The following is a 25,642-nucleotide window of genomic DNA, read 5'->3' as shown; positions in this document are numbered from 1 at the left end:
AAGGACTAAACAATCTTTTTCCCTTAAGTCGGTGACGACCTTCGGTTTTGTTATAATACTAAGCCGAATCTTCTTTAACCATAGCTTCGGCTTCTATTCGTATCATCATGTCGCGTATGCCTTTGTATTATCTTGCCGAAGGTGTTTTTGCCTTGAGGACCTTCGGCGGGGAAGAAGACCCCCAACAATGTGGTGTGCTTTTTTAGGCATTATATGGTGAGCAGAAGATTGAATGCCATGACCAGGATTGTGATTGGAGGAGCCGACCAATTGACTCTGAGGCAACCTATGTTTGTCAGGAGAACAAGCCCATGTATGGGCAGAATAATTTGTTTTTCTTTTCAAGTTTTGTTCATGCTTGCAAATGTACCGAGTTTGTGATGCACTCTTGTAGGTTGGGTATATTTGATTCCATGATCGACTCTAGGCACTTGAGGCATCGAGGTCGAGCATCTATATCATCATTGTTGCAAATGTCGGGTTCTCGTTCTCACACCTCCGCATAGGATGTGGACATTACTAGGTTGTAAGAAGCAATAAGGCAGTAACAAGAGTACTAAAGACAGCAAAGTGAGCACCAAATGCAATGAAGCTAGTACTATGCAAATCTAGTCACCCGAAAGTAAGCTTTCCTTTCAGTAGTTTGACAACTATCTTATTCATAAAAACTAGAAACTTGTGTCATTTCATAATTCCTAAATATCGACTTGCATCTCATTCGTTTGTATTTTCTCAGGGTCAGTCATTATAGTTATTAGTGTCAGTCATTCCATAAATACTCAGTCATTCCATCGTTTAGCCTCAGTCATTACTAAGAATTACTAAGAGAGAAGTTATTTTAGTGGGCCAGTTATTCTAAAAAACGAGCATTACGGTAAAGGAAGTAAACCAACACAACCATTCTATAAATACTTAGTCATTCCATCTTTTTAGCCTCAGTCATGTATGCGAATAACTGATATGAGAGTTATTTAATGAGTCAGTCATTCTAAAAAATAGGTATTACATAAAAGGAAGTGAACAAATTCAATCATTCTATAAATATTTAGTCATTCTATCTTTTAGCCTCAGTCATTCATGAGAATTACTAATAGATAAGTCATTTAGTGAGTTAGTTATTTAAAAAACAGGCATTACAAGGAAGTGAAATGAATACTCAATCATTCTATAAATATTTAGTCATTATATATTATAACCTTAGTGATTCATGAGAATTAGCGAGATAAGTTATTTTAGTTGGTCAGCCATTCAAAAAACAGGTATTACAAAAAAGCGAGTGAACGAACTCAGTCATTTTATAACAACCCAGACATTTTATTTTTTTTTATTTTCAAATTTTCAATATATATTAATAATAACCATCCTTTGTAAAGGATAAAAGAACATGATCTATAGTTGTTAAGACTCAATACCAGCTTACGATTTGGGTTCAAATCCCTAACATTCCTTTTTTCTAACTAATTATGCGCGGACAGCTCGTGCCTTCCAAACGCACGTACGTGCTCCACGCAAGCATGCACGCTCCCGTGATGACAATGGGTTCTATATTTTACAATATAAAAAGTATTGGATCGGATTAGGGCCGGACTCTATTTCTATTTATTTTTGAACTAGAAATAATTTCGGGCCCTAACAAATTATGAAAGAGCATTTGGATCACAATCCATTACTACCCCTACCCGTGAAGCATGCTCCCGCTCAACGGATACAGTGCATAGGGTGGTTCCGTAGGTGCGCTAAATGTGCCATTTGTGAGCTGCTACAGTGAAATGGAGTACTAATTAAACCCTATCTTAGATTGCATAGTGCATAGAGTACTCGGCTGCGGATAGTCTCAGTCACAAAACGATTGACTAGTTATGCATGCTTGCTCCGCTCTCGTGACACATGTGCCCGCTATGTCACAAAAGCATGGAGAGGAGACGTTGGTGTCAAATAGCACTACCTTGTGTGTATAAATATAGGATCGAGATAATGGAATTCTAGGGTTTTCATTAGTATCAGGAAGCCCCGGCCAGGTAGACCCCACACTCGTTTGCAGGCAGGGCGGACACGCTCCCGATGCGTCTAGCTCGGACGGATCAAAGCGTAAATTATGAACCAAAATAGTGTAAATGGTTACAGGTTTTAGCGTAACTCACAGATCTATTACGTAATAGAGAATGGGTCTCAAAGGTGTGAAAATCGCGCGCGTCCGATCGTGCACGGGTTCTGGCTCGTGCAGATTTCGATGTAAAATGTGAACCAAAACAATGTAAATGGGTAGCAGTTTTAGCACAAATCATCGATCTATTCCATAACAGCGAATGGGGACCAAATTGCAGCGTGAAAATCATTTGCGGATTTTCTGGCTTGTGCAGATTTCAGCGTACAACATGAACCAAACTAGTGTAAATGAGTAAAAAATTTAGCATAAATCGTCAAAATGTTACAGGTCTACAATCCACTAATGGGATGCGCGCCCAGCATTGGGTCCGGAAGGCGTGACCATTGCATCGGCTTCATGGACCCGCGACCCCCCTTGTGAGTCGCGCGTGCCCACCCGCGTGCCATGTTATCTTTCAATATTTTGTGTTGTTTTAGACATCCGTGGCTCAACTTCATTAGTTATTAGTAAGCACAATAATTGTTTGTGCAAAACAAAAAATTACTGGCGAAGCGTTTAGTAATTTATTAGACTTCAGTAATTTTCCCGACGAATCTCATTCTATTAAACTTATTGACGGAATCTAAATAACTGACAAGTTGGATCGAGCGCGGGAGCCGATTGCGGATCCATCAAGCGGGTCTCAAGACGATCGAGCATGCCGGGCTAGGTGCGTGATAGGTCGGGTCAGGGCGATCGGGTGTGCGAGGGTGGGGCAGGGCTGGTCTGAGTGAAGCCTCACCTTAGATCCAACTGACCAGCCAAACGTCTACCGAGCGAACTAGCCTACCCACCAAACCATTCTGGGTTTGCAATCCACTAACAGGGTGTGCGCCCAATAACGGGTTCGTAAGGCGTGCACACTGAATTGCTTCATAAAGCTGCGACTCCCCCGCGAGCCCTGCGTGCCCACCTACGCAACACATCATCTTTTAGTAATTTATGCTATTTGAATCATTTATTGCTCAATTTCAGTAATTATCAATAAGCATATTAATTATAAGTGCAAAAAGAACAATTATTGAATGAAACACTCATTAATTTTTCAGTCATTTCTGTATTTAGACATTTTTGGAAGCATTTAGTAACTACACTACTAGAATCGGGCGCTTTGCCGAGTGCCTGAAGCACTCAGCAAACCCAGGAAAACACTCGGCAAAGGCTTTGCCGAGTGTCACACTCGGCAAAGAGGGCTCGACGAACAGTACATCGGCAAAGACTTCTTTGCCGAGTACTTTTTTTCCGACACTCGACAAAGACTTTGCCGAGTGCCAGGCGGTACTCGGCAAAGAAAAGCGGCTGTCACGGCGCCGGGGTGACGGAGACGACGTCTTTGCCGAGTGTTCTAGGGGACACTCGGCAAAGAAGTTACCTTTGTCGAGTGTCTACCGACCAACACTCGGCAAAGAATCTACCAACGGGTCCCTTTGTCAGGTTCTTTGTTGAGTTCTCTGCTTGGCACTCGGCAAAGCGTGCATCTTTATCGAGTGCCAGGGCTAGCACACTTGGCAAAGAAGCTATACCGGTGCCCAGGTATTGGTTCTTTGCCGAGTGCTATGGTCCTGACACTCGGCAAATCCTATCTTTGCCGAGTGTAACACTCGGTAAAGTGACTAGTACACACCTTTTTTATTTGTTTTTTCTATTCCATCCAAACAAACAAAAGATACATCACAAATATAATCACATATATCACATATATACATCACAGACATAAATATCCAACACAAACATTAATATACAAGTTCTCAACACAAACATAAGTATCAACACAAGTTAAGAAGTATCAACACATAAGTCTCAAGCTCTGACATAAGTATTCAACACAAGTTCTGAATGAACACTGAAAACATAACTCTCATCGAGGTGGGCGGTTGGACTAGTGCTGTGACTGGTGCTGCGATGGGCTGGGCGCTTCATGAGGGTTGTTGGATGCCGCCCCAGATTGGCCCTCCACAGAGAAGAGATTGCATGTGTTATACCAGATGCATTACCAACATCTAACTACAATTTTGATACTCAAAGGAGTATGGAACAGAGCAGGGTCAATTGTAGGGAACAATGGAGGTGGCAGAGCGAAACCCTGTGCGGCGCCAAGGCTCTACATGTATTGGAACATCTCTATCATCCTCTTCTGATCTGCCAGGCGAGCCGCCCGCTCCGCCATCATCCTCGCCTCCATCTCTTGACGTTCCCTCCTCTCTTCTTCTAGCTGGGTCTGTAATATTACAAGCCAATGTTATAGTAACTCAAAGAGAAGGGATATAACTCAAGGAATGATGAGTTACAGAAGCACTAACCTCGAGTTGTTTTATGCGATGCTGTGAGCTATCGTGCCGAGGTCGTATGGCTGGACTCGAACCCGTGCTCCTTGCTTGCACCTGAGACAGAGTGGGAGTGGACGACGAGTCGATTGCCCCGTCGGCAATCCAGTACCACCCATGACTCTTGCCTCCTACGACCCTCATGAGCACATCGGGGTCGACCTCCTCGGATCGTATTCTGGGCCATAGACCTCCTGCGCCATGGCGGTGTAGTCATGAAGGCGGTTGTAGACGGCAGGGTTGCTGTACGCCTCGGGCCCGTCATCCGGGCTGTAGGTAATGTCCGACATCGCCTTGCCCTTATGGGCCATAGCATAGGCCGAGAAGATGGAGCAGGCTGGCCACTATGGGACGCCGACTGCAAGAAAACCAATGAGATAGTTAGAAATAATATCTAATCCAGTGTTATATACCTAAATAAAAAAGAGGGCGTACCCATGCTTCTGCATATTTATCGAGGCTACGGCTGCCTTGGTGGTGCGAGGGACCTTGCATCATCATACGATGTTCCCGGCTAGCATTGTGCGCCTCGTCCCACTCAGGCGAGCACCACCTATCCACCATCTGCTCCCAGCACAGAGGATGTGCGGTGCACCAATATGGAATCATCTACAAAGTAAACATGTATACTGCATATCAGAAGATAAAATTAAATTCATGCATGGAGTACTGGTACCAAACATGCATGACTTTACCTGCAGGTACTGGTCCCTAGTCAACAACATGGTTCGGGCTTGCTGCTTGGTCACCTTCTCCCCAAGGATGGAGCGGTGATAGCTGACGATGGCCTGGATTCGTGCCTCATAGTGCATGTCCACGATGAGCTTCTTACACCTCGTGGTGGCCACCACATCCGCCCTAGCCTCGTATCCAGCCTCGCATCTGTAGAAATCCTGCATACAAAAACGATGTATCCATACATTATTTCAAGAATGTGCAACAAATGCGACATATTTTACATTATACTAAGACTTACCCACAACTCTTGCTTCACCCGCTCCGCCTTGTTATTGAATTCTCGACCGTCCCAGTCTACTGCATCGGGGGCAATGGCGTAGTGGTCGAAGATGTAGGCTGGGCCCGTCACTCCGGCGTACTCAACCAGTCCAGGGTAGTGTTCCCTGCACAGCAGGCCGAGGATGCCATTGGGGTTGCGACTGTAACACCCCAGGTGTTACTTAGGGTTTTCACTCAAGACAACACAAGTAAAGCCCATCATCACATGTGACTTAAGTTGAGGAATGTACTTAGCTTTCAGGGGGCATCATATACCAGCAGGCATTATGGACCGCAGGCTCAATGAGTTTCTGGCACTCACTCAGGGGAATCGGATAGTGTTACAGTACGCTCAGGCCTTCAATGACCTATGCCAGTACGCCGGATATCATGCAGACACTGATGAGAAGAAGAGGGATAGATTCAGGAGGGGGCTCAGCACTAAGCTCCGCGACCGTCTCAACACAGTCAGGGCCAACAGCTATAATGAGTTAGTCAACATGGCCATTTCTCAGGAGGACTGTATCACAGCCCGTCAGGCAGAGAAGAAGAGGAAGACCCCAGTGGCAGGACCTTTAGCTCAGCAACAGCGCTTCAGGATCGTATCGGACTCTCAGAACAGGGGACCTCAGCAGCAGCAAGGATGTTGGGTGATCCGACCACAGCAGCAGCAGCAGCAGGCACCCAACCACACCCAGTTTCCAGTTTAGAGGAACAATCAACCACAGCAGCAGCAGTACCGTCAGGCCAATGACAACAAGTGTTTCACTTGTGGTAACACCGGGCATTATGCTAAGAATTGCCCCAGAAACCAGCAGAGGCAGGGACAGAATGCCAACCAGAACCAAGGCAAGAGGCAGAAGGTGCAAGTGAGGCAAGGTAGACTGAACTTCACCACCATGGCTGACATTCCAGAGGGAGCACCCGTCATGACTGGTATCTTTTCAGTTTTGAATTATCCTGCTATTATTCTTTTTTATTCTGGTGCATCACACAGTTTTATCAGTACCAAATTTAGTGCCAAGTGCCAATTACCTTTTCACCACACCAATGGGGGTATTACGATTTCAACACCAGGAGGTAGGGTTGCCACCTATCAAATCAACAGGCAGGTGCCTATAAAATTTGGTAGTCTTGTGATTAGAACAACCCTTCTCACCTTAGGGTTGGATAGTGTGGACATTATATTGGGAACTGATTGGTTATCCAGGCATCGGGCAGTACTTGATATTGCAGCAAGGGCCATTGAGATTCACTCCCCTACTTGTGGCGAGACTACTTTATATTTGCCTGATCAGGGTTGTACCCGCTCTTGTGCATTCACCATGATAGAGTCACCGGTTGAAAGAATCCCTGTGGTCTGTGACTACCCAGATGTTTTTCCTGACGAATTGCCAGGAATGCCACCCGACAGAGACATAGAGTTCACGATTGAATTGCAACCCGGGACTGCTCCTATGTCCAAGAGACCCTATAGGATGCCTCCAGCAGAACTGGCAGAATTGAAAAAGCAACTGCAAGAGTTGTTGGACAAGGGGTTTATTCGCCCAAGTACTTCACCATGGGGATGTCCAGCCTTGTTCGTAAAGAAGAAAGATGAGAGTTTGAGAATGTGTGTCGATTACCGCCCTCTCAATGCGGTGACCATCAAGAACAAATACCCACTGCCCCGCATTGATGTTTTGTTTGATCAGTTGGTAGGAGCCAAAGTGTTCTCCAAGATAGACTTTCGCTCGGGCTACCATCAGATCAAGATCCGTGCCAGCGATATTCCCAAAACGACTTTTTCTACCAGATATAGGCTCTATGAGTTTTTGGTGATGTCTTTTGGGCTGACCAATGCCCCGGCTTATTTCATGTATTTGATGAACTCAGTCTTTATGCTAGAGCTGGACAAGTTTGTAGTGGTCTTCATTGATGACATTCTGGTTTATTCCAAGAATGAAGCCGAGCACACTAAACATTTGCATACCGTACTTCAGAGACTGTGTGACCATCAGTTGTATGCTAAATTGTCCAAATGTGAATTCTGGCTGAAGGAGATAAAATTTCTGGGTGACACCATCTCTCGGGATGGGGTATCAGTTGATCCTGAAAAGGTACAAGAAGTAATGGATTGGAAACCTCCTACCACAATACGGCAGATTCGGAGTTTTCTAGGATTGGCAGGGTATTATCGGCGATTCATTCCGGATTTCTCCAGGATTGCCAAGCCAATGACTAAATTGTTGAAGAAGGGAGTTTTACGAATGGAGTCAGAAATGTGAGGATGCCTTTCATACACTAAGGCAGCATTTGACAATAGCACCAGTGCTAGCTCAACCTGACAACACCAAGCCCTTTGAGGTTTCTTGCGATGCTTCCGGTACTGGATTGGGATGTGTCTTGATGCAAGACAACAGAGTCATTGCTTATGCCTCTCGAGCACTCAGACCCCATGAGCAGAACTACCCCACACATGATCTGGAGTTAGCAGCCATGGTTCATGCTCTCAAGATTTGGAGACATTACTTGATGGGAGCTCATTGTAATATTTACACGGATCATAAGAGTCTCAAATATATCTTCACCCAGGCTGATCTTAATATGAGGCAGAGAAGATGGTTAGAGCTAATCAAGGACTATGATTTAGAGGTGCATTACCATCCTGGCAAAGCCAATGTTGTGGCAGATGCCTTAAGCAGGAAAGCCCAGTGCAATTGTATGACTATGGATGCAGGAATCACCGCCCTATGTGATGAGTTGTGCAAGTTGAAAATAGAAGTCATTTCCTCCGGTGCTTTAAGTTATATTTCAGTGGAGCCCACATTACAAGAGCAAATAGTCATGGCACAGATTGGTGACAAGGGTGTTCAAGTTATTAAGGAAATGATCGGACAGAAGGCGGAAAAATACAAATGCTTCCGTCAGGACAGCAAAGGGATCCTATGGTTTGGAGACCGATTGGTTGTTCCCAAGAACCCCGAGCTTAGAAAGAAAATATTGGATGAAGCTCACCTTTCAAAATTCTCCATGCACCCCGGCAGTAACAAGATGTATCATGACCTCAGATCTTTATACTGGTGGACCAGAATGAAGAGGGAAATTGCTAAGTATATATCTGAATGTGACACCTGCCAGAGAGTCAAGGCCAGTCATTTGAAGGTAGCAGGCACTTTACAGCCCCTCCTCATACCATCTTAGAAATGGGAGGATATTTGCATGGATTTTATCGTGGGATTGCCCAATACCTCCCGGCACCATGATTCTATTTGGGTCATCATGGATAGGTTGACCAAGACAGCTCATTTCTTGCCAGTGCATACCACCCACAAGACAGAGAAATATGTAGAAATCTATGTTGATCAAATAGTGTGTTTGCATGGAATTCCGAAGACTATTGTATCTGACAGAGGAGCACTGTTTGTAGCACGCTTCTGGGAGCAGCTCCAAGAATCACTTGGGACACGTGCAATAAGAAGCTCAGCATACCATCCGCAGACAGATGGTCAGACAGAAAGAGTGAATCAAATCCTCGAAGACATGTTGCGAGCCTGTGTGCTACGCTATGGTAAAAATTGGGACAAGTACCTTTCCTTGGCAGAATTTTCTTATAATAACAGCTACCAGTCCAGTCTGCAGATGGCACCTTTTGAGGCCTTGTATGGGAGAAGGTGTAGGACACCGCTAAAATGGACTCAAGCAGGAGAGAGGGAAATATTTGGACCAGACTTGGTACTTGAAGCAGAGGAAAAGGTCAGAGTTATTAAGAAGAACCTAGAAGCTGCTCAGGCCCGGTAGAAGAGCTATCATGACAAGAGAAGGAAGCCTCTACAGTTTGAAGTGGGAGATCATGTTTATCTTAAGGTGTCACCCACCAAAGGTGTTCAGAGATTTGGAATCAAGGGCAAGTTAGCTCCTCGCTACATTGGACCCTATGAGATCAAAGCAAATTGTGGACCCGTAGCATATCAATTGAAGTTGCCACTCCACATGTCAGCAGTTCATGATGTGTTCCATGTATCTCAGCTACAGAAATGTGTCTGCTTACCCACTGAAGTACTACCTAAACCGGAAATTGAGATAGAACCAAACTTGTCTTATCAAGAGCACCCCATCAAGGTATTGGATCAAAAGGAGAGATCAACGCGGGCAAAGTCGATCAGAATGTATAAGGTTCAGTGGAGTCACCATTCAGTAGAAGAAGCTACGTGGGAGACTGAGGATTTTCTACGTTCTCGCTTCCCCGACTTTCTGCCCAAAGGAGTCGGTACGTAATCCAAAACCCCACCCCACCCTGCCCCTTGAATCTAAATATAAGAAAAACTTAAATGTTAAAGGTATTGTAAGCTTTAAAAATGACTCAAAAAGGACTTCCTTCTGAAGTCGCAAAGAGAATGACATTCGAAGAGCAGTTAACTAGAGAAACTTGGATAAAGGAAAGAGCAACACACCAGCACACCTTCATGGCACCCCTCCAAAGGACTCTACCTAAAATCTCGGGACGAGATTCCTTTAAGGGGGGAGGGCTGTAACACCCCAGGTGTTACTTAGGGTTTTCACTCAAGACTACACAAGTAAAGCCCATCATCACATGTGACTTAAGTTGAGGAAAGTACACCAAACTTGGAAATCAAGATCCTAAGTAAGTGCAACCCATCTTAGAAGTCATGCTTTGGCTTTATCATGCACATATAGTGGGGAGATTTGCCCAAACCCTAATTCAAACCCTTCTGGACAATTGGAGCCCTAGAAGTGAGTGTGACCAAAGGGCTATGAAAACCACATGATCATGGCTTGGGCCAATTATAAAAGATGTAGTACACTTAATACCCTGCAAAAATAGTATGAAGGTGACCCCAAAAAGGTTCCAGAAAAACCCCAAAAGGTTCACCAAAGTGTTGAGCATAAAAGGAAAATCAGAATTTTTCTAAGTCTAAAACCAACCCTCTTCCAAAGATCAAACATGTTCACCCTTTTTCAAACTTCAAAACCATTTGACCCAATGGACAAAGTGGCGCCTAAAGACCTCTAGAACACCCTGGAAAAGTTTGAACCCAACCCTAAGTCGTTTGACACGACTTAGCACAAGTTTTGTCTCGGTGTGGACAGCTAGGACAGAGCCAACTTCCCACCCCCGGATCTCTCAAACCCGACCACATCTTCCCTTGGAACTCACATGAACTAGGTAGCCCTAGGTGCAGGGAAGAGATCTCTCAAAGGTCTTAGGGCAAGATTCGCACGTTTGGCTGCTCAGCAAGGGATAGAACAAAAGCAGAAGCAAATAGCCACGTGTTCGACGCGCCCTGAGCTCGCCAGAGCACGCCCGACGCCCGCCCCTGTGTCACGCCAAGCCGAGTCGGCGCCGTTGCCTGCGCCCGCGCCTATAAAGCCACCAGAGACTTCGACTGTACTCCCCCGCACGCGCTCGACCTCACCGGAGCACTAGATCACCGGCATTGCCCCGCGCACGGCGTGCCCGCGGCCGCACGATCCCTCGCCACCGTAGACCGGCCAGCAGAGCCTCTCCCAACCCCGTCTGACCCTCGGAGTAGACCCTGTGTGCCTCGGTGAAGCTCCCCGAGCGAGGAATCGAACTTTGCCTCGCCGGAGAAGCCAGTTCACGGTCGCCGGACTTCACCCGACCGCCGGCGAGCGTGGACCGAGCGCCACGGTAAGTCATTCTCTGATTCCTTGCACGAGTCGATTGCTTGACATCCCGTGAAGCTCCCCGTGCCCTTGGATTGACCTGTATCGCCGTGGTTAGGCCGGAGCACTCGCCGCCGACGAGTTCACCCGCCTGCGCACGTGGACCCGCCGATTCCAGCCACCACCGCCGTCGAGCCGTACCTCGCTGTGACCGCAAGAACCTCCCGGAGCCAACCCCGCCCTTCACCGGACCTCCCTCGCCGCCGGTAAGCCGCGCCGCCCTATTTTCTCCCGCGGGTACTATTTAAATAAGGGGAGGGACCTCGGGGGAGAAGAGATAAAGGCCAGGGGGATTTTTGTAGTGTCAGCGACTCAAAGTAATAGTGGCGCAGGGGTATAACTGAAGGGATTGTTTTAGAAAGAACCCAGGGTCTTCGATGCAAATTGGTTTTCCAGAAAACCTTTTTAATATTTCTGATTTAAATGCAAACAGAAATTGAAAAATTCATAACTTCAGTTTTGTTCACCCAATCGAGTCAAACCAATTTTGCCAGATCCTAAATAATGTAAACTACTTAGGAAAAATATAAAACCCCTAAGTGTTGTAGAAAACTTCAAAATTTTGATTTAAATGATTAACTGGTCAAAAGCTAAATGAAATAGGGAAAAATAGCTACACTATTAGACTGGGATTAAGAAAATTCAGAGAAGTACTTAATCACTTCCTAACCTGTTTAAAAATAATCAACCCCTCTGTACACCCAATTAAGGTAGAGTTTGCCATTTAAATCATTTTCAGCTTAAAGTTAAAGAAAATATAATAGGTAGTTTAGAATAAAAACCAGGGAGCACCCATATTTTTGTTAGCTCCCTTATTCAGTATAGTTCACTAGAAATTTTTTAGACCTTTGTTTAGTACAAAAGAAATGAGATACCTTTTATTTTAGAAAAACAAGGAAAACTTAGAAAAACCCTAGAAAAATAACCCTAAAGAGAAAACACCCCAAACTTTGGGATAACTAATGCTTTGTATTTATAAACATAGAAAAATTATGAGTTTTGTTGTTTGGCATTTGTCAAATAACAAGTTAGTTGTAAGTGCCTTTTTAGCATTAAACTTTAGAAAATCATAACTAAATAACCACTAAGTAGCCCTCTGGGATTTTTGGCACAGAAGCATGTTATTACCTATAGATATTAGCAAAAATGACTCTTAGTACAGAACCCACCCCTAGATAAGAGTTGTAGTGCAAAGTGACCCCTTGGCCCCAACTTTTGTTATTTTTGTCCAGGGCATATTCTAATCATTCTGGACCTCCAATTTATAGGACAGACTTTAGTGACCAATAGTAACCCACTGTAATTTTTACAGAAGTTTTGGAAAAATTTAAATCACTGTTGTAGTTCAAACCCACCCTAAAATCATAAGTAGAAAATGAAAAGGGGAATTAGTAGTGGAGACTAATGTTACCCTAACCAAACCAGCAAAACCCCTTGATTGCCTACTAAAACATTTAGGGGGCAATCCAAGCCTTAATCCATTATGTTTATCTCTAGGCAAAATCTCAAACCTAAATTGATAAGCATAAACCCCTAAGAGCCTCTTATAACAAGGAAACCCTAAGTTAATAACTAACTTAGTTTTTCTTCACTAAGCATAATGATTACAAAATTCTGCATCTCATAGCATACATGTATCTTATTCATTGCATTCGACAGATTGCAACCTCGCTGATGGAGAGTACATCCTCGTGCCGGAGCAAGGAGTTGCTCAGGAGGTAGCCCCGGATCCAGCACCAGAGCTTGCCCCAGAGGATCTGCCTGCCCCAGCTTTGGAAGGCAAGCCCCGGTCTTATGCATAACCGTTTATATATGCTATTTTACTACACTTAATGTTTGTAGGCTTGTATTGTGCACTTAAGTGTATGAGTTGTTTGGAACCTTAGTTGCATGACTCAGGATACCTTTTGAGATGGATACTAGTATGCTAGGTCGAGTAGCTGCTTTACTAATTAGGGATCTCGGTAGAAGTCGAGTGATTTTCTAGCACTCGCGCGAGGTCAGGAATTGGTTGTATCCACTTTGATAACAGAATCATGATGGTCTGTGAACATGGATCCATGGGGATGCGTGGTCTACGAGATGAAATTGGAATAAGGATTAACGTGCGGATACCTGTGTCAAGCGTTTGAATGTACTAAGCACATGCCGAGAAATATGGTAAATCGGTAAGCCTAGTACCTGAGTGAACCTGCCCGCATTTTGCCCTCCTCATGCGACTTGAGACGTGGTCTCCCATTCCGGTTATGGTGGGTACAAGTGTGGTCACTGCACGACGGCAGTCGGGGTCAGTGAGGGACGTTTGAATGTATGCCAAGGCGGTGAGCCCCTTTCTGTTGCCAGGGAATCGATGGGGACGGTTGATGTGTGTGGGGATGGAGTGCCTCGCCACGTCGTGGTTTTAGGTTTACCTTGCAAGGTTTAAAAACTCGATTCGAATCGTCTGCTTCTCGCAGCTAATGAGACTGCTTGATCCATTGTACTGCATTGAGTAACAAGTGGAAATGTGATGATTTGGCAAAAGATGTTGATTGCTAAATTGCTTGATACCATGAATGAGTAGATAGTACACATTTAGTCTTAAGAGAGTCACACTAAAACTTGAAAAAGCTAAAACTTGATTTGTAGACTCAGCTAGCGCTTTTGGCAACCAAACCCTTCAGCCAAACAGCTGCATGTCTAGAGGTAGAGGAGTAGACTCCTCACACCAGGTAAGTCTAGCTGAGTATTAGTATACTCAGCCTTGCTTGTGTCATAATTTTACAGGTTCGCTGGAGGACATGGTTGCTGGAGTGACTTGGCCGTCCATCTTGCCACTGGGTTGGACAGTCGAGTGGGACCCTACCTCGGCCAAGGAGGAGCATGAGGAGTGATGGGACAGGCTTCCCCATCTCTCTGTTTATTTATCGTTAGTTTTATTCCGCTACACTCCGAACAATGATGACTACTTTTGCTAAAACTTCGATGATGATGTAATAAATTTAATACTCCTTAATGTATGGTTTTATGCTTTATTGTATTTGCTCTGTGCCTCACCATCGAGTGAGTACGTGGTACTTGATCCTGTTAGTGGCCTCGTCGGACTAGATCCGTGGGACTGACGTGTTATTCCCATTTAAGTGTGGTCTAGCCTCTAAGGCGGGACTTAGGCACTTAAGTTGGAATAATTCGGGCGGTTCTGCCATAGCGACGATGACCCCCAGTATTCTCCACAACCGTCCAAGACCTGTCTAAGTAATAAATAAAAGTATTAGTTTATATTATGATTTTGAACACATAATATGAACAAGAATGAAGAACATAAAGTTACATGCCTCTCCCCATCCGGCCGAATCAGCGGCCACCTGTCTCGAAGTATGGGACGCTGAGGGAGACTCGCGGGACCTCGCAGGTAGACGCTCCTCGAACCTGAGGCGGCCTGCTGAGCTTCGTCGTCGTCCTGCTGCTGGTCGTCATTGTCCTGCTACGCCGCCTGCTGCTGGACAAGGTCGTCATGCTGCGCCGCCTGCTGTGCCTCGTCCTGCTCTGCCTCGTCCTGCTCCTGCTCCTCCTCCCCCTCCTCCTCCAACTGCCCACCATATTTGTCCATCAACCTGCAATTAAGAGCAAACAAATAAGCACATATAAAAATGTATTTAAAACAGGTGCGAAATAAAAAAGTCATATAGCATTACATCGATTAAAAATAATCTTCATATGTGTCGGGGTTAGCCGGATCAAAGCTCTCATCATCACTATCAACCATTTCATAGTCAACACCATCTAAAGGCGCAAGTTCGTCATTAATGTCATTGCCTTCAAGGATTACTAAGTCATTCTCATTTTACACCTCATCATCCTCCTCATTAACAACCATTTCAATATCTACGTCCATTCCGATAGCTTCGGTTAAGTCTATCTCAAATCGCCCTTCTAGCCCATCTTCTTGGAAAAACTCTCCATCATATGTGTCCGGGTCTAAGTTATAATCTTCATCGTTAGGAACAGGTAATCTCCTGTGTGGCGATACCTTATACACAACATCCCAACCCTTAAGATGTTCTTTCGTTTGGCACGCATATGGGAGATAATACACTTGTGTGGCCTGTTGGGCCACGACATAGACATCGTCTCCTGGTAAGGTGGAATCTAGTCGAATTTCGACTATCCCAAGATTAGAATGTGTCCGTCTCGTCACTTGAGGGTCAAACCAATGACATTTGAATATCACTGGAGTAAGAGGTTTGGAACCATAAAAATTGAGTTCATATATTTTTTCGATTCGTCCAAAATAATCGACATCATCAAGGCCAGGCGTAAAGACTCCAGAACACGTTGTTTTTTGATTGGGCCAACTTTGGTCGTAGTATGTTGTGCAAAAACGGTATCCATTGATGTCATACCCAGAATATTTCTTGACCCTATAAGCAAAGTCGTTGGCTACTTGTCTCAACTCGGCACTCATAGACGGATCTCTTTGGCCCTGCAAGTATTCGCAAGTTAAAAGACGCTAAATTGAGTTCATAGATGGATCTCTTTGACAAACTAAGGATGTACCTTACGTTTGAACCAGGAAGTGAAATCAGGCAATCCATTTCTCGCACCCTTTCTAAGAAGAGTATCATATTCTTGTGAAGTTGGGTCCCTTGATCGACTCCAGAATTCATGAAGAAATTGTTCCATGTATGGCGTCACCTCTTCAAGGTTGGTCAATACATATAGCATGATATGCCGCCACTCTTCATGTGTCAGGGTCTTGGTGGTCGAGCCACTTGCGCTTCCGAGTTGGCCTCGAAATATGCTGAGGTTCGATTCATTGTCGCCATCATTGTAATGAGGGGTGGATTATGCACGCTCAGCAATTTGTCACCATAGTAAGTTGTTGTGAAGTTTGACACCTCCTCTAGAATATATGCGTCTACAATGGAAGCCTTGATTTTGCATTTCTTTCTACATTTCTTTCGAATAGTCTTTAGACATCTCTCAATTGGATAGCACCAACGTCCCTGCACGTCCCCCCCCCATTCGTGCCTCATAGGGGAGATGAAGAATCAAATGGTGCATTAGATTGAAGAAGCCGGGTGGAAATATCTTCTCAAGCTTACACAGTAACACGGGTGCCAATCTTTCCAAGTATGCAACCATGGTCCAAGATAACTCTTTTGCACAAAGCTGACGGAAGAAATAGCTCAACTCTGAAAGCGCTAGCCAGACATGCTCAGGGACATAGCCTCGAACCATCGCAGGAAGAATCCATTCAATTCATATGTAGAAGTCATGACTCTTCATCCCTAAGACTCGCAGAGTAGATAAGTTCACCCCCTACTCAGGTTAACTACATACCCATCAGGGAACATCAACATCTTGATCCACTGAAGTACTTCCTTCCTCTAGGCCCTGCTTAGGACGAAATCAGCCTTAGGCCTTCTCCATGTCTTTCCACCACTTGTCGGTTTCATCTCTCGGTTTGGTCTATCACATAACGCTGCTAGATCGACTCTTGCCTTTACGTTATCCTTTGACTTATCAGAATGTCCATAATTGTTGCCCAAAGTGCCTCGGCAACATTTTTTTCAGTGTGCATCATGTCAATGTTGTGTGGAAGGAGCAGGTCGTCATAATAGGGGAGCCGAGTCAAGCCCGACTTATGTGTCCACATATGCTGCTCACCATATCCCACAAAACCACCTTCTGTATTGGCCACGAGCCCATCTATCTGTTGACGAATTTCGGCACCAGTCATCTTTGCAGGTGGGTGGTCTGTCACTACGACACCTTTCGTAAAGTTCTTGATGTCTAGGCGGAATGGATGGTCAGGAGGGAGAAATTATCGATGTTTATCGAAGGACGAATATTTTCCACCCTTTATCAACCAAATGAACCTAAGAGCTTCCTTGCAAACTGGGCATGGGAACTTACCGTGAACACACCAGGCACAGAATAGCCCATACGCCGGTAAGTCATGCATGGAGTACTGGTACCAAACATGCATTCTAAAGTTTGTCTTTGTAGCTCGGTCATACGTCCATACCCCTTCCTCCGAGGCACGTACCAATTCATCGATCAAAGGCTCCATGTACACGCCCATTTTATTCCCCGGGTGTTTGGGAATTATCAACAACACGAATATATTCTGCCTTTGAAAGCACACACCGGGGGTGGGGAGATTGATTGGGATAACAAACACAGGCCAACATGTGTACGGGGCAACGCTCATTCCATAGGGATTGAACCCATCTGTGGCCAGCGCAACACGTACATTACGCGCCTCTTCGGCTTTCTCACGGTGAATGGCATCAAAGTATTTCCATGCTTCACCATCGGATGCGTGCACCATCTTATCAAGATTGTATCGTTTTCCATTTTTGTGCCATGTCATCTGTTTTGCGGATTCCTCGGTCATGTATAGACGCTGGATCCTCGGTATGAACGGAAGGTGTTGTAGGATTGTCAAGGGGATGTCGAGTTGCCTCTTCTGTACATCACTAGAGTCTACCTCCATGAACCTAGACGATTTACACTTGGGACAGTACTTTGCCTCTGCGTATTCTTTCCTAAATAGCACGCAGCCCTTCGGACAAGCATTTATCTGCTCATATGTCATCTTGAGTGCACGAAGGAGTTTCTGTGCCTCGTACATGCTCTTTGTGTAGAACGTGATCCTCTGGAAGCAGGCTCTCAATAACCGTCAACAATCCATCGAATGCGTCTTGACTCATGTTGTACTGCGACTTGAACGCCATTACACGCCCAATGGCATCAAGTTGAGAAACCTTTGTCTGGCCGTGAAGGGGCTTCTGTGCCGCGTCAAACATGTCGTAGAACGCCTTTGCAGTCGGCTCTGGCTCGTCATCCGTACATCCTCCGACGTACTATGCCTCATGATAGTCGTTCAACATATCCGCTACCCCCACATCGGCATTATAATCCTCGACACGTTGTCTCAGCACCTCCTCTCTCGTACAATGCGCTTCACCATGAAAGATCCACCAAGTATAGCCCGATGTAAATCCATTCTTCCAAATATGTTCTACCATGGCATTCTTTGATTTTCTTTTCCATTCTCGTACGTTGGCATATTTGCTGCATGGACATGGGACTAGACTCGCTCCTTTAGCAGCTTTGCCATATGCTCGTTCCACGAAATCATCGGTCTTTCTAATCCATTCAGGGGTGACATCGTTCCTTCCTCTATGGCCCGTGTACATCCACTCACGGCCCTCCATCCTCTAACAGAAGCCTATCAATAGAAAATTTTGACAGCATCTCCCCTGCACGGGAAAGTTTCTAAAACCTGCAAATACAAGTATCCGCACGATGGCTGACACACGCAGATATACATCAACGACACGATGGCCACCAATCACGAATATATATTCAATCCATGAGAGATAGCACAACAAGACTACATAACTACATGCAAACTACATTTTTATTATATATACTACATGGAAACTATAAAATCATTTATAGTATATATACTACATTTATATAACTACATGTACACCAACTACATACTTAAATATTTCGATACCATATACACTATATGGATATTAAATTTTCAATAGCATGTAATTTCGTATAAATCAATCATATGCATATACTAAAAATGTATACCTTTTAGCGGAAATAGCCAGGACGACGGGTTTGGCGACCGGGCGGAGATTGGGACGGCCCGGCAGCGGTTGCCGAGGCGACATGGTTGGCGGTCCGGTGGCGGGGGAGATGGCCGGGTAGGCGGGCGCGATGGCGGCGTGCAAGGGCGCGGGGAGGCGGCGGCGCGTGAGGGAGGTGGGCGCAACGACCGGGGAGATGTCCGGGGAGGCGGGCTCGGCGGTGGCGGGCGAGCCGAGGGGGAGATGGCGCGGGGAGGCGGCGGCGGGTGAGGGAGGAGGAGGCGGCGGAGGAGGCGGCGGCGGTGGCGGGAGTGAGAAGAGTGAAAGGTGAATGAGAAGAAGGAGAGGTCGCGGTCTGTTAAGTTTCACTTCTTTGTCGAGTGCCTGCGATCTGGCACTCGGCAAAGATTTTTTTAAATTTAAAAATGGACTTCGCCGAGTGCCCTGTACCCGGCACTCGATAAAGTCTGTTTGAAGATTCTTTGCCGAGTGTTACCTGTCTGACTCTCGGTAAAGATTACTTTGCCGAGTGTCACCTTCTGAGCACTCGGCAAAGTATTTTTTTTATTTTGCCAACCAAACTTTTTGTGGTATGTTCCTACACTATGTAGACCTAAATGTACCATTTTGTGACAATTATAAGAGTGTTTTCTATAAATATTAGATTTAGTTCGTTTATTTCAATTTCTTCGGAAAATTCATATTTGAACTGCAAGTCACTCGAAACTTGGAAAACCGTGCATGCAAAAATGATATCCATGCTATTTAGCACAAGTTACGACCGATTTCAGGAGCGGACCGGAAACTTCGAGCACCATGTTCACTAAACATGGTCATGAACTTGTCATCTAGCTGTTTAAAAATTGTATAAAACACAAACAAAGTCAGAAAATCATGAAACTTGTAGACATGTCATGATATCAGGTATAGAGGCTGTGATAAAAATTTGAGAATGTTTCGAGAAAGCTGTGTGGCAGTATGTGCAGAAACCTTAGGGAACTACATTGAAACTCTATGATTTCTTGTGTAGTTCTCTTAGGTTTCTACATATAGTGTCTCACAACTTTTTCGAAACATTCTCAAAATTTTATCACAACCTCTATATATGATATCATGACATATGGACAAGTTTCATGATGTTCTGACTTTGTTTGTGTTTTATACAATTTTAAACAGCTGAATGACAAGTTCACGGCCATGTTTAGTGAGCATGGTGCTCGAAGATTCCGGTCCGCTCCTAAAATCGGTCGTAACTTGTGCTAAATAACATGGATATCATTTTTGCATGCACGGTTTTCCAAGTTTCGAGTGACTTGCAGTTCAAATGTGATTTTTTCGAAGAAATTCAAATAAAAGAACTAAATCCAGTAGTTACAGAAAACACTGTTATAATTGTCCTAAAATGGTACATGTAGGTCTACATAGTGTAGGAACATACCACAAAAAGTTTGGTTGACAAAAGAAAAAATAAAAAATATACTTTGCTGAGTGTCCAGAAATGACACTCAACAAAGTTTGTTGTGTTGAGTGTCGGTCAGTTGACACTCGGTTAAGAAGCCCCTTTGTCGAGTGCCAACACTCGGTGCTCGGCAAAAGTTAACGCCCGTCAGCTATAGACGGCTGCTGATGGTTCTTTGCCGAGCGCCGCCCTCGCCGAGTGTTTGGCACTCGACAAAGATATCTTTGTCGAGTGTATTTCTGTGGTGAGAGTCCTGCTCTCGGTAAACGCGTTCGTTATCGAGAGCAGGACTTTGCAGAGTGCGTCACTCGACAAAGGCTTCTTTGCCGAGTGCCCGACAAAAGACACTCGGCAAAGCCACAGATTCCGGTAGTGCTACTAAGTCATCTCAGTTAATGATGAGTGATAACATTTATTTTCTGTAAAAGGACAACACTAGCTCAGTAATTGTTAAACAGAATTGTCAATAATTATCACTTCAACAGTGAAGAATGAAACACCAATTATTCAATTGTTGCTTAATCGTTCAGTAATTTATTAGAACTTCACTAATTTTTCTGATGAATCTCATTCTATTTAAATCCCTGACGAAATCTGAATAATTGTAACTAGTCATTTTTTGAAACGTTTAGTAACTAACAAGGCATCTCAATTACGGATGAACGACAACATTTTCAATAAAAAACAACGCAAGCATAATAATTGTTGAACAAAATTGTCAGTAACTAATACTTCATCAGTTCAGAAAAACAACAATTGTTCAGTCATTATTTAATCATTCAGTAATTTATTAGAACTTTGGTCATTTTTTCGACGAATCTCATTGTACTAAAGTTATCGACAGAATCTGAATAACCGATGAGTTGTATCAAACTCGTGAGGAAAGCGAATCGTGGATCCATCGCCCACGCGCTGGTGGGTCGGCGGGCATGCAGGGTAAGGGTGAAAACGGGTCAGGTATACCCGTCGGGTACCGGATACGGATAGTGTAAATACCCATTTTTTCGGATACGAATTCGTGTATTTTTTATTCGGGACGGATACGGGTAATACCCGGATATTCGGGTCGGATACGGGTACCCGTTTTTTCTTTTTCTACATAATATAGTTATAAAATCATAACTTTTACATATGAAATCGGATGAAGATAAAGTTTATATGAAAATTGTAGAGCTCGAAGAGATCTATAACTTTGTAGTACATCATTTTTTTGTTTAAACATATCTTTATGCCAAAATCATTGAAATAATGTTCAAATTTATACCAAATTAATATACTTATCATTTTTATGTGGGGGGCTTAAGGTTATCTCCATGTGGTAACTTAAGGTTATCTTTTTATAGACTATTTATTAGTATTGGTAAATTATTTGTAATTTTCGGTCGACGCTACAATATTTTATGGATTTAATTGTATTTTGATGATTTTCTACGACAAGAAATTAATAATACATAAATAGCCTAAAAATCATGAAATTTTATGGAGGCACAACATATGTCGATATATAACTATAAAAAATGTTTAGATCATAAGATCTAGAAGATGCTCACGTTTCTTTCATTTTATTTTCACTTATTTGTATGAGTTACATGTGAACTCACTATAAGTATCCAAGTTTTAACATAATTATTACTTTACTTTATCATTTTCATATGAGGACTTGAGTTATCTTTGTATAAAATGTTTATTAGTTTTTGTAACTTATTTTTAATTTGTGAGTGAAACTAGAATATTTTATTAATTTTTAATATTAAGGTGTTGGTTCTATAATATGCTTGTGATTAGTAACTTTGAACTGCATGATATCAATTTTATCGGTTTCCTTTCCTGTGTTGGATCTATCGTTGTGTTTGTTGGATGGTTGAACAATTAATATAATTGGTACGAACTACCTGACAAACTATCCGATACCTACCCGAGTAGTATCCGTTATCCGTTTCTTACCCGCCCGGATTATTACCCGGTCCCGTCCTGTATCAGTCCCGAATCTTAACTACTCGTATCTGAGAGAAATACATTAGGGTAGTATACGGGATGACTTGTATCTGGCAGTATCCGTCATGTTTTTATCCCTAATACGGGGCTAGGTGCCTGACCTCCGGAATTTGTGTCATGATGGCCTCCATAATCAACAAGCTCCTCTACTTCCTTCGCTTCATCGTGCTGGCCCTCCTCGTCTTGCACATCGTCACCGTCACCAGCCAGACACGCACCAGTGGCGCTGGCAGTAGAAGAAGCGGTTGAACCTGCCCCAGCTCAAGCGCAACCGGCTCAGGCGGCCATGGCGCGGCGTCGCACGATCCAGACGCTAGGATGCGCAGCCGGCGAGATGGTGACATGTGGGAATAGAAAAAAAATGCTCATTTCTTCAGGGTGTGTAACCGATGAAAAGGTGAATACTTGTACACTAACTTAATAAGTGAGTTAAAATTATCCTTTCGTGAAGTATCTCTTTAACTGTTTCACGCTTCTTGGTGAAGTTACCGATAACTCCATAGTTTTTCGGTGAAGTTGGTACTGTTTGGTTAAAGATTTATAAGGTTGAGTTGATTTTTTGAAGTGAAACACCCCCCACCCAAAAAAATCACGATTATCCATTACATATTTGACGTCTTTTCACACCTCTCTTGTTGCCTTGTATATTTTGTAAAAAAACATCCTCCATCACTACCTTCCACCACTTTCACCTTGTTCTGTGTACGAAGAAATAGATATAAAAGAAATGTTGAATCTAAAATAAATGGCCATGATTATGCAGTATGTGTACAATGCTTCAATTCTATATATGCACGTGTTCCCATGTCGACGCCAACCGGCTCAATCAATCGATTTCAATATAATCTTGCAATTGTATACGCATGTGCCATGATGATAACGACCAAGCTCAAAACCAGCTCCAACAATGGCAAAATCTGCATTGCCACTGAATCGAGAATTGAACCAAATGGTGGTTGGATCAGCACATACGAAATCACTTGGTGTGGAAGAGCTCTTCCATGTCCTCGAGGCTCCGGCCCCTGGTCTCCGGCAGGCAGGCGTACACGAACACGAACGACGCGGCGGCGATGGCGGCGTAGAGGTAGAACGCGCCGGCCATGGTGATGCCCTGGTAGAGCGAGATGAAGGTCATGGTGATCACGCCGCTCATGATCCGGTTCATGGCGGTGCCGAGCCCGGCACCCTGCCCGCGAAGTCGGAGCGGCAGTATCTCGGAGCTGTACACCCACGCCAGAGGGCCCAAGCCGACGGAGAAGGCCATCACGAACGCCATGACGGCCACCACACTCACCGCAGCCACCGCAGCGTTATCCTTGGCTCCCGCAAACACCGCGAACAGGGAGCCTAGGACGAGCAGCGCCACCGTCATGCCGCTAGTGCTGACCAGCAGGAGTGGGCGCCGCCCGACGCGGTCGGCTAGCGCCATGGCGATGAGGATGGAGCCAACCTTGGCAACGCCGAAGAGGATGTTGAGGCTCAGGAGCAAGCTGTTGGACGTGACACCAGCCATGGCGAGAACGCGCGGGCCGTACAGCACCACCGAGTCGATGCCTGACGCCTGCTGGAAGAACTGCAGCGTCACCACGGTTGCCAACACGCGCTGGACGCCAGCCTTCGTCGCCACCTCCTTCCACGCGCCGCTGTCGCCGCTGCTGTCCATCACGACGTCCTCGATCTCGAGCAGCCGCTGCTCGGCCTCAGCGGGCGTGTCCGACGTCTTGTCGAGCACGGCCTTGGCCTCGGCGACCCGGCCCTTCATAACCAGCCACCGCGGCGACTCCGGCATGGTGAACACCCCGGCCGCCATGAACACGGTGGGCACCACGCCCGCCGCGAACATCACCCGCCACGACAGGTGCACGGGCAGCCCCGAGAAGGCGAGATTCGACACGTAACTCAGCATCACCCCAGTGTTGATAAAAATCTTCAAACAGAAGAAGCGACATTTCCGAAGATTACTAATTCAAGCGCCGCAAAATCTGATGAACTGCACAAAACAGCGCACCAAGCCACACAGCAGAGGTTACCTCAGGAAGTGAGCTGAGGAGCCCGCGGGATGACGCCGGCGCGATCTCGGCAGCGTAGACTGGCGCGATGACGAGCGCGTACCCGACGCCGACGCCGGCGATGAAGCGGCCCACCATGAGCAAGGTGTACCCGCCGGCAAGCGCCATGGCGAGCGGGCCGACGAGGAAGAAGGCGTTGGCGAGGACGATGGTGAGGCGCCGGCCGAGACGGTCGGAGGTCCAGCCTGCCAGCAGCGCGCCGACGAGCGAGTATATGTTGATGACCCCCGAGAGCACCTCGATCTGCGCGTCGCTCATCCCGAGGTCCTCCGCCATGAAGATCTGCGCGCCGCTCGTCACCGCGACGTCTGCCGAAGCACGCGGTTCAGCATGTGTGCGCGCGCACGCGCACAGATGTATATATTGAGAGTTACCAAATCTAGCGAGGGGGGATATACTACGTACTGTAGCCCATGAGCACGGAGGTCATGGATGCGAGCACGGCGCAGAAGAAGGGGTACTTGTTGCGCTTCGCCGGCGGCGTGGCGGTGGCGTCGAGCTTGGCGAGCAGCGGCGCCGCGGCGTTCGGCCGGTGCGCCGCCATGGCTGGTTCAAGCTGCCGATTGACCCGGACGACCCAGTGTCTTCGCAGGAACAATGTACAGTACAACTAATCCGGGGACGACTGGAGCCTGGATAGCCGTCGCGCACGCAGATATGGATGCCGCTGGATGGCGTGGCAGTGCGCATGACCTTGAGCTGTCGGATGATTAGACTATCCGGAAGGTTTCTTCATCATCTCCTTAAATTTCACCTCTTCACCACATCTAAAATATTTTACTCTCTCTAAATCCACCCATATACACGATACATCATATTCTAATATATTTTAAATTAAATGTTTTATATATGTATTTATCATAGTCTAAAATAATACATGCATATTAATTATGTGTTTAATTCGTAGACTAGAGTATAAAAAAATTAGGAAGAAAGAAAGAAAAATATCATAGACTTAGGGATAAGAGTATTTAATCCTAAAAATTTAGGATATTCTTTAGAGACAATTGATATGAATTTAGAGTGTCTATAAAGCTTTAGTGGTAGATTTAGCACATGTTTATTTGAGACTATAATTTATCCTGATTATATAATCTTAGTTCAAAATTTGTTAAATTATATAATCTAAATAGATTTTAATCCTAAATAAATGCTCTCTTATTAAATTAAGGAGTACGATGTGGATAGTCTTGGTATATACTAGCTTATACCCTAGTATATCTCAACGTATATAAACAAACACTGAAGTGATCTGAATAGATCAAAGAGTAAGATATCTTAGTGTCAGGACTAACTTTTACACTTATAAAAAACTTTATTATTATCTTCCATCATAAAATAAATTAATCTCGATAGTCACACATCTCAAA

At 44.9% G+C, this 25,642-nt stretch overlaps 1 protein-coding gene across 1 annotated transcript; it reads right to left on the bottom strand.

Moving 5' to 3' along the window:
• Positions 1-22,941: 22,941 nt before the first annotated feature.
• LOC100279532 (Putative polyol transporter 1) lies at positions 22,942-24,915 on the bottom strand. The gene is made up of 3 exons (NM_001152530.1): positions 24,678-24,915; positions 24,234-24,580; positions 22,942-24,130 (listed from the first exon to the last, which is right to left on the bottom strand). Exons 1-3 carry the CDS (start codon positions 24,814-24,816, stop codon positions 23,180-23,182), a joined length of 1,437 nt encoding a protein of 478 aa, NP_001146002.1. The 5' UTR covers positions 24,817-24,915; the 3' UTR covers positions 22,942-23,179.
• Positions 24,916-25,642: the final 727 nt, after the last annotated feature.

Source organism: Zea mays, chromosome 10, assembly GCF_902167145.1.
Source record: "Zea mays cultivar B73 chromosome 10, Zm-B73-REFERENCE-NAM-5.0, whole genome shotgun sequence".
In the NCBI taxonomy this organism is placed as follows: Eukaryota; Viridiplantae; Streptophyta; class Magnoliopsida; order Poales; family Poaceae; genus Zea; species Zea mays.
Note: the sequence above shows the minus strand (reverse complement) of the source record. Positions and strands in the feature narration are given on the sequence as shown.